The 9,627-nt window shown below is 41.4% G+C and overlaps 1 protein-coding gene across 1 annotated transcript in view; it reads left to right on the top strand.

The window, feature by feature from the left end:
- The window catches only part of LOC103903439, an 8,707-nt gene extending 863 nt beyond the window's left edge, over positions 1-7,844 (top strand). Inside the window, exons 2-3 of the mRNA XM_009284635.1 lie at positions 2,977-3,392; positions 7,598-7,844. Of these exons, the coding sequence (XP_009282910.1) occupies positions 2,984-3,392; positions 7,598-7,737 (549 nt within the window). The 5' untranslated portion in view covers positions 2,977-2,983 and the 3' untranslated portion in view covers positions 7,738-7,844. The remainder of the gene's footprint in view (positions 1-2,976; positions 3,393-7,597) is intronic.
- The last annotated feature ends 1,783 nt before the right edge of the window (positions 7,845-9,627 follow it).

Here is a 9,627-nt window from a genome sequence, read left to right on the forward strand (position 1 = left end):
GGGGGGAGAAAAGAAAAGAAAAAAAGAAAAAGAGAGAAAAGAAAAGAAAAAGTCAGAGCCAGAAGGTGTGAATAGCACACACACACACGAACTTCAATTTATGGACAGAAAGACTTGAAGGTTGGAGGGCAAGGGGGGGAATTACGTGGAAGCATTCACCACAGCCACAGGTAAGACATCAGTGAAAACTGACATTTCCTGAGCATCCCCTCAGCTCTCAGCCATCTAAAAAAAATCCTGAACCTTGTAGAAGACTGACAGCAAAATGCTGCCCGAGTTTGACCAGACCAAAAGGACTAATGGTCTTGGATACTGGCCCTGACCAATGTCATTCACACCACACCTGAAATGGCACCCACCCTCATATTAATGCCCTGCCAGCTGCCTGCCCAGGGCAGTCCCTTTGCTCACACCTCTGACAAATCCAGAACCCTTGTCCGTGTCTTACCCAGTTTTGTAACTCAGAAAGTTTCTAAAGGGGCTGGGGGGCAGAGAAAGCAAAGCAACTAGTTTAGTTGTTAACCAGTGCAAACCAGATGGCCCCTGTCCAAATGACAGAACCATCCTTAAAAGCCAATTTTAGTATTACTCCTTTGTTTGAACTATCTGTTGTTGGTGGGGTTTTTGTTTCCTCCCCATGGTCATATCTGAGATTGCTAAGTTGTTCTGAAAGCTAGAAGCTTGATAAACAAAGTTAATTATGTCCCTTGAAAAAGTCTCGGTAAACAGATAGATATGTGCATATTGCACAGCATATATGCACAGGTGCCTGCTGCCCGGTGGAAAGGCTCTGATGCACAAACAAGTTAAGAATGGAGTAGTGACTCACCGGATGTCTTTGGTTTTGCTTCTGAGAAAGCAATCAAAACCTGCCTTGTGCAGTAGGGTACAGAAGAATGATGCTTCTGGAGATCTTGGTAACAGCATGAGGACAACCCCATTACTACCACCACTGTCATAAGTGACAACCCACTTGGTAGAGCAGTGTGGGAAGAGTGTGCTGTCCCTCTTCTATTCATTAAATGCAAGGTTCAAATCCAAGGCTGTCAAGCAGATTCTCCTCATGAGATCCCAACTGAGATTAAAAAATGACTGTCAGCAGTTGTAGGGTAAAGCCTGCATACCTCCAAAATGTTCCCAGAACCTGACCAGGTAGCCAGATAGGGGGCTGGGTAAGAATATCACTGCCAGCACTGAAATCTCTGAAGAGTCCTTTAGCTCTACAATGAAATAAGTTCCACAAAGCAGCCTACCCTTCCCTGGTCTTGCACACTGGCTGTGGCTAGGCTACCTTTCACACACAATCCATCTGCACACATCCTGCCTTTGACATTTTTCTTCACATAGCAGAGAAACATTGCTTGTGCTCTTGATGATCACTCATGGAAGAGGCTTTCTACACAAAAAGCCAGTTGATTATTAAGTTAAGCTCATTAAGAGAGGTAGCTTCTCCCCCTGCAACACCCTCCAACAATCAAACTGAAAACATAAAAGCATGAACGCTCAACAGATCAGCACACACATCAAACAGAATTGTTTGTCCTAAAAGCTGCTCTCAGATGTTGCCGATTTCCACAAATGGGAGGTTCTCCATACGCCATGAACTACACTAAAAACAACCCCCAAACCTGTTACACATTAGAAATGTGTTTCAGAAATGTAATACTAGAAATACTAGAAACACAAGAAACATGTTAGAAAATGCACAATAGAAGCACGTACTAGAAATGAAATCTGATGGAGACAGCTGGGCCATTCTGTCCCCAAAAGGTTATCATTCTCAGGATTTCTCCTACTATAGCTGCTACTTACCAAATTTCACAATTGTAACGTAACAGACAATTGTTTCAGTGATCTGCAATAAGTGTCTGTACTTTTTTATATATCTCTCTTAGTACAGGAAAGACACGGACCTGTTGGAGCGGGTCCAGAGGAGGGTCACAAAAATGATCAGGGGGATGGAACACCTCTCCTATGAAGAAAGGCTGGGAGAGTTGGGGTTGTCCAGCCTAGAGAAGAGAAGGCTTTGGGGAGACCTTATTGCGGCCTTTCAATACTTAAAGGGGGCTTATAAAAAAGATGGGGGCAAACTTTTGAGCAGGGCCTGTTGTGACAGGACAAGGGGGAATGGCTTTAAACTAAAGGGGGGTAGACTAAGACTAGATATAAGGAAGACATTTTTTACGCTGAGGGTGGTGAGGCACTGGCACAGGTTGCCCAGAGAGGTGGTGGATGCCCCATCGCTGGAAACATTCCAGGTCAGGTTGGACGGGGCTCTGAGCAACCTGATCTAGCTGAAGATGTCCCTGCTCATTGCAGGGGGGTTGGACTAGATGATCTTTGAAGGTCCCTTCCAACCCAACCATTCTATGATTCTATATGCATGTATACATGCTGTGCAATATAGCTGCTATGCTGTGGCTTTGCTATACCCTCTTTTCAGAACTGTTCTGCATTTTAGCAGGTAAAACACCCCTGTTCAATGGATGATTTTGCAACCTACCATTAATTCATTAGAACACACTTTCAACAAATAGTTTTCCACCTGCTGTCCACAGATCCATGCAAGTCTGCAGACTATTTTAAAGGGCTTATAAAATTTTGAGGAAAGCAAGACTGCCTAAAGGCTTAAATTCTCTGTAAAAAGGAATGGATTTTTATTGAAAAAGATTAGGGAACTGTAAATCAAGAAAGGCCAAAAACTTCCAATATGAAGAAGTTCCAGATAAGAGAGTTCATCAGATGGATTTGAGGATGATTAACAAATTTTAACACATGCTTCTGCTGCACAGAGTAATGCAACTTCACTAGTATTTATATTCATACATGCAAAAAAGCATACACAGATTTGTAAAGAGCAGAGAAACAATTAGCAACATCTGAAGTGCCTTCTATATCATGTAAGGTACCAAGGCTTTGTTCCTGCATCTAACAGTGAGAAGTTTTTCAGCTTCTTTTGGTTTTGTTACGTTCCAGTGACACAATGGACCTTGGGAGCAGAGGAAGAATCCACTGCAACATGAGACTCACCTGCTCTCTGCTAATCATGGGAGCGTTCTGCGTGACACCTTTCCTCTGCCATAGCCAAATTGATCCACTAGTTCTTGGGCGAGCAGACCCCCAGTGTTGGGAATCCTCCTCAGCTGTCTTACTGGAGATGAGGAAGCCTCGCATTTCTGACTCTGTCAGTGGCTTTTGGGACTTCATGATCTTTCTGAAATCATCAGAGAACTTGAAACATGGGGCTCTGTTCTGGGACCTGGCTCAGCTCTTCTGGGATATCTATGTGGACTGCGTGCTCTCCAGAACCCACGGCCTAGGGAGAAGGCAGCTAGCAGAAGCTGAACAGAAGATCGCTAATCTACGTTCTCAGTTCACAGGGAGAAACCAAGGTTACTACTCCTTTAATACATGTCTCATGGGCAATAACTAGAGTCTAGTAGGAAAGAAAAGAGATACAGGCTTATTGTGTTACGTGGTAATAGTACAGAAACAGAGGACAGTGCTACACAACCGCCCCCAACTCCCCTCAGTCCAGTACAGAGCTATGTTTATGTTCAAAGTGATCTCAGTACAAATTTGACCTCCAAATAACCTGAACTCTAATGACAGCTTTTAAGTTTCAGTTTGGTGGGGGAGGAGGGGCAGCAGAAAGTGAAACATGGGAGGATTCAAACAAAGAAGGCAGCTCAGCAACTGAACATACAAAGATATTCTTCCACGCCAGCATTTTTACCACTACTGTGCCATGGACAGGCTAGTTCCGAATTCCTCATTCCGAGAGATGCATCACCCCAGGAGTGCGTCACACTGGTGCTGCTGGCGAGAGTGGCAGTCTTTCAGCAGTAGAGTAAGGATATGTTTACTTGCCATCTCGTAGTCAACCACTAGGTATTTGCTACTTCCATACTGGTAACTTTGCCCAATGCACAATGGAAACAGACCTAGGACTCAGATGCGTGCAGGCTTTCAGACACAGCTACAGCTTCAGGAGAAAGAACGCTACCTATGGCACTAAGTGCTGCAATTCCTAATCTCCAGGTTCCCAGCACCAGAGGGGAATCCCCAGGCTTAAAGTAAGTGTCTCCATATGCAGTAAGGTGAAAGCTGGCACCTCACAGCAGGATCTGCAAAAGGTAGCATGTCACTTAGCCTCCTTATTCCCAGCAGGAATATACAGCATAGCTTTTCCTAAATCTCAGTCCCTTCCAAGGCTTCAGTTCTGATCCTACTACCAACAGATGCATCCTTCCCTTGAGAATGTCCACTTTCAGAAAGGGGCAGGTGCTATAATTTGATGGAGGGGTAGAAGCGCTGCTGCCATCACCAACAGTGTAGTGCATAGGGCCCACAGGGAGAAGGCAGAACTGCCTTTCCACTTGAATGGATTCAGACCCTTATCTCCACTTCCTAGATCAGTGTCTTAGTTATTAAGATGTTTGGGGGGAATGTCCATGGAATAATGAAGAACCTCTCTAGGCAGTTGCCCATTAGAGTGTCCCTAAAAAAGGGACTTGAACTCAGGATTCTGAGTGTCCCCCAGGGACACTGTACCACCGGACAGTCCAGCTCTTGCCCACAAACCTTAAAATGTTTTCTGAATTGAAAGGCAGTATTTGAGATGGGAAGGATTGAGAGGTCCTCACCCCCGTTACCTACAGGGAGTATCCTAGCCATTAAGCTAGGAGTTATGTTGGAACCAATCCCCTCAGATTGGAGAACTCCTCACATAACACAGGGCCAGTTTCTAAACTCTGAGCCAAACGACAACTATCTGCATTTTAAAAGCAAGGAGTGGATTTAAAAGCAAGAGTGATCCAAGATCAAAGAATCTGAGCTATCTCATAGCTCTGAGATGATCTTTGCTGTGTTGAGATATGCTGATGGCAGGCAGCATAGAACGCCCTTCCGGTTCCCAAGTGGCCTTAGACATCACAAAGGCAACAAGTTGCTCAGTCCTGACCAGACTGATGCACTTTTGGGTGCAAATGGAATGCAGCTTTAGACACACAAGGCAGTAGTACTATCAAAAACTGAGATGCCCATCAGGCTAAAGCACCAGATCAATTTTTGTTTTCAGGATTGCAGCTTTGAATGTCCCTGTCTAAATCCCCCCTTAGCCTTTTGTTTGCATCTAGTTCTTCATGTCTATATCACACTGTGATTTTCCTAGACAAAGAGCTTTTGTTCCAGTCAAGATTAAGAGTAACAGTCTGATGCATTTTGAAGAATCAAATTATGGGTTTTGTGATTAATACTGACTTTTGTTTACTCCTATACAGAGAGGTTTTAAGACATTACTGAGTATTCACATTTTAAAACAAACAAGGATTCCTCCCCTTCTCTATTCTTTTACCTCTTTTTTTGGTGAATTGTAATCAGTTAATCTGGTTTCTCTGTACAGTTGATTAACATCAGTCTGTAGCAGGCAGCTTATAGCAGTGACAGCCTAAATTTTATTTTTTGGTGGAGCTATCTAACCTCTCATCCAAGTCCCCCAGTTTCTTAACAAAGCCAGCTGTTTTAATCTTTATAACCCTTGACCCTACTGCCTTGTTTTGTCAGTGAAAGCAGAAATCAATTGTTAATAATTGCAGATAGAAATTGCATCCTAGCAAATGATGAGGAATAGAATTACCGCTTCTTATGTGTAGAGATGTACAAGCCTGTTTTCTTAGCCCAAAGAGCAGCACTAACGGCATTTGAATGACCTTGTGTACTTCATGTCTACATGGGCAAGTATGAATAGCTTTCCGTAGGCTTGTTCTAGAAGTCAAACAATAAAGCAAGATTTTTTGCTTTATACTATTACTTTTGCAACTGTTGATAACATATTTATTGCTCCATACTGAAGTTTTTCATCTTATTCATCTTAAATATTCACAATTTAAATTTTTTTTTTAATTGCAAACAAGATCATAACTCAGGAGCAATCTGTAAGCTGCATTCACTGTAGTTCCTCAAACATATCATTGAATTGGAAAAGCGAGACAGAGATCTGAACTTGGCACAGAAATGCTAATGTTAAGGTGTTATTCTAGTGTCAGATTTCAGAACTGAAGGATAAATCCCATGAGGTCATTGTGAAAATTGAGCATCAGGAACTGAACTTTTCTAAGAAAAACGAGAAAAGTCCTCCAAGCCAAAAAACCTAGTGAAGTCCTTGGTAAAGCTTCTCAGTAGTACTGAACAGAACTATTCCATCACACCTAAGAAGCACTTCCACAGTTCCCCATACTTTGCCCTCCTGGGAAACAAGTCTGTTTGAGTGTACACCAAGACAGTTGTAGAAGTAGCCCAGGTCCAGACTTATGGGTTCAAACACTGTTTTCTGAACTGATCTAGTCCTGCCAGGCTCCTGGTTGTAGTTACTAACAGGTCTGAAGATACTCTTCAAACTACACAATCCATGAAAAACACAACAAAATCAGAACAGCTGTATGTGAGTTATCTGACGAACTGCCTCCATCCAGCTAACATCCTACTTAACCCAGCAGCTTTACAACTTCCCTAGATATCCTGCAGAGAAGTGTTAGTCAGCTTTAAACTGAGACAAGCAGGGAGAGTCCTTTACAATTAACTGGCCAAGGTATCTTCAGTAACTCATCCCTTTCCCCTAACAAGAGCCAAACACTATGAAAAAGCAGGTTTCATAAAAACATTTCCAGTATACTACAACACTGGTGTTAGATACATTATAGTTGTATCTAGCCAGAATAAAACTTAAGAACTACAAAGAAAACATAGTTTCTGTACTCATAGCAGATCTTCCTGAAGAGCAGCTGTACAAGAAGACCCTCCTCAAAAAGCCACATAGCACATCCCCAGTATAAACATTTGAAGAATACAAACACAAAAACCTCTCTGCCTCTTTTCTCCTCACCCAGCAGTCCCCTGCTACCTCGCCACTCAGAGTGGCCACAGCTGTGCACACCTCCCTCCCAGGTGCAGGTAATTGGGCTCAGATCAGCCCTTGCACCTGGCCCAGCTGCCAGGGACACACAACTTGCTGTCCCAACTCTGCTGGGCTGCAGGGTGCCAGGGAAGGTAGTGGGGTAAAGGCTGCTCTATTGTGCATTTGAGGTGTGGTAAATAAACAGATACTGTGTTAACCAGTTACTTTTTCAGAAGACAAATGTGTCTAAAAGAAATAAAGCCAGTCTTGCTGGCTTTTGGAGATCATTGCAAAGAAAACGCCCCATAGTTCTTCAAAGAAATAACAAATGTGCTACTAAACTGTGTGAGAGATCTCATCCACTGTGCAAGGAGGTTGATGACAAGCCAGTGAGTCAGTAAGACTGTGAGCAGACTCGAGTGCTTTGACTCTGCTAATTACAAGTGGAAGAGTTTTATAGGAAGAGTGAAGGGAAAGGTCCATGCTGGGGGAAAAGATCAAAGTAACTCATCACTGAAAGGCGACTTGCAAATGGAGGGAGGTGGCTATTGCCAAAACAAGAGGTTTAGGGGCAATGCTGATAAAATGGGGACCAGCAGTGGCTAAAGATGGAGAAAACATGGATGTGGGAAACTGAGTATTCAGCTGCTTTTTGCTGTTTGGAAATTGATTACTTATATGCATTTTCATGTCACTTTTCAGGAGTATTTTCTCATACTCAGAGGTCACCAGTTCTGAAGAAGAAAGACTCGTTTGAAGATTTAACAAGTATCCACATGCATAAAAGTAGATCTACGTTACTTGGAAGAATCATTGGAGAGCTAGGGAAAAAGAAGAAATGACTCATTTAGTCCAAGATCTCTATTTGTATTATTTTTTAACTACTTCTCTTTCATTTTTGCATTTTAATCCTCATTGATGTTAATTTACACAGTGGAAGAAGGCCTATAACTATGAGCACTGTATCTCTGATTAACTTGGACTTGTGGATTTTTTTAATTACTTATGAATTCAGTCTCCTTAATAAACTGCATGATTTATAAGCAGTTGCCTACTCTAATCTGTGTGTACATCAGGCTCTTTATAGTGCATGTGACCTATTCAAACTATTGTCTTCTGGGTGCCAAAACAGGAAACAACTGATCCTTCAATAAGACATAGACAAGCAGAGCAGGAAGTTGCCAAAAACCTCCACTGGCTCCAAGACAGGATTAGAGTCGAGATGGTGATGTTTTATTGTATGCATAGCTGTACACTTGTACAAAGCAACCACTGCTGAAAGACATCATCCTACTAAAGAAAAGTAGTACCTATTTTTATATTAAAAATACCTTCAAAAATGTTTTCAGTTTTCCAGCAAAAGGGTTAACAGGTTTTACCAGCTCCTCTGTTTGCTTTCACATGATAATTTTATGGTATTTTCCCTAAATTTTTAGTTATAAAAAGTGGCACTTAAAATGTTACACATTCTCATTTAAAGTGTTTAATCAAATGAATTCTCATACATAACTTGAATTTGCTTCTTTTTTAGTTTGCAAGTTCTTTGTAGACAAATTGGTTTCCTCTGACTGCCATTGATAACCTTAATAGGCAATTTGATATTAAACTAATGCAACATAACTTTGGGCAGGTAACATTTGATGCTTTGATGAAATGAAATATTTCCATTGCCTGGCTGGCTGAATGCAACTACAAAATTCAGCTTTCCAGGGCAACTACATTTAGTTGCTCATTCAAAGTTTCTTTCCTTGAGCATGTGGCAATATTTGGTTGCTTTTTTTTTTTTCTTCAAATGCCCAAAGAAAAAGTCATTTGCTGGGTGTTCATCAACTTGCAGGAATAGGTTCAAGTAGCAAAATGTGTAAATGAAATCTTAAAATGGTTACTGGGCCTGAAGAAAATAAAGCGTAAATATAGTCCCATTGAGTGAGATCCTGATCTTATGGAAGCGGACAAAAAACTGTAAGAGGGCTATCAGCTTCAGTGGCACTGAATTTGTGCTTAAAGTTAAGCATGCAACAAACCATTTAAATGTTCAAGAGGGGAGGGAACACTAAAGCAGGATGAACGTAGGAACACACAATTTAGTGTACTCAGCAACAGCCCCCTAGCTGCCTCTGTCTGAAAAAACAGCCTATGAGAGTGCTCTGCTACCATGCAGGAGGGAGACAAGAGCATCTTTACAACAGATCTGCTCACTCCTGTACTACTGTTTTTAATTATCTGAATTATATTAATATATCTAAAAGCCCCATTGTGCACAGCTTTGTATTAAGGTAAGAGACACAGTCTTCACCCACGGTCCCTGCAGCTATTCAGACCAGCAACTGACAAAGACTATGTTAAGGGCTGGATGCCTCAGCCAAGTAGGATTGGTACTGTAGTAGACCAGATGTTACCTGTTCCCAAATGTAGAAAATGTAAAATCAGACAGATTATCTGTCTGATAATTAAGGGCTGGATGCCTCAGCCAAGTAGGATTGGTACTGTAGTAGACCAGATGTTACCTGTTCCCAAATGTAGAAAATGTAAAATCAGACAGATTATCTGTCTGATAATATAATATAATAATAATAATAATAAAAAAATTAAATTTAATTAATTAATTAAAATTAAATGAATTAAATGAATTTAATTTAATTAATTTAATTAATTTAAAATAAAAATCTAATAATAAAAAGGCTGAGGTACTCAATGCCTTCTTTGCCTCAGTCTTTAACAGGCAGACAAGT

Source organism: Aptenodytes forsteri, unplaced genomic scaffold, assembly GCF_000699145.1.
Source record: "Aptenodytes forsteri isolate BGI_AS27 unplaced genomic scaffold, ASM69914v1 Scaffold183, whole genome shotgun sequence".
NCBI classification, from domain to species: Eukaryota; Metazoa; Chordata; class Aves; order Sphenisciformes; family Spheniscidae; genus Aptenodytes; species Aptenodytes forsteri.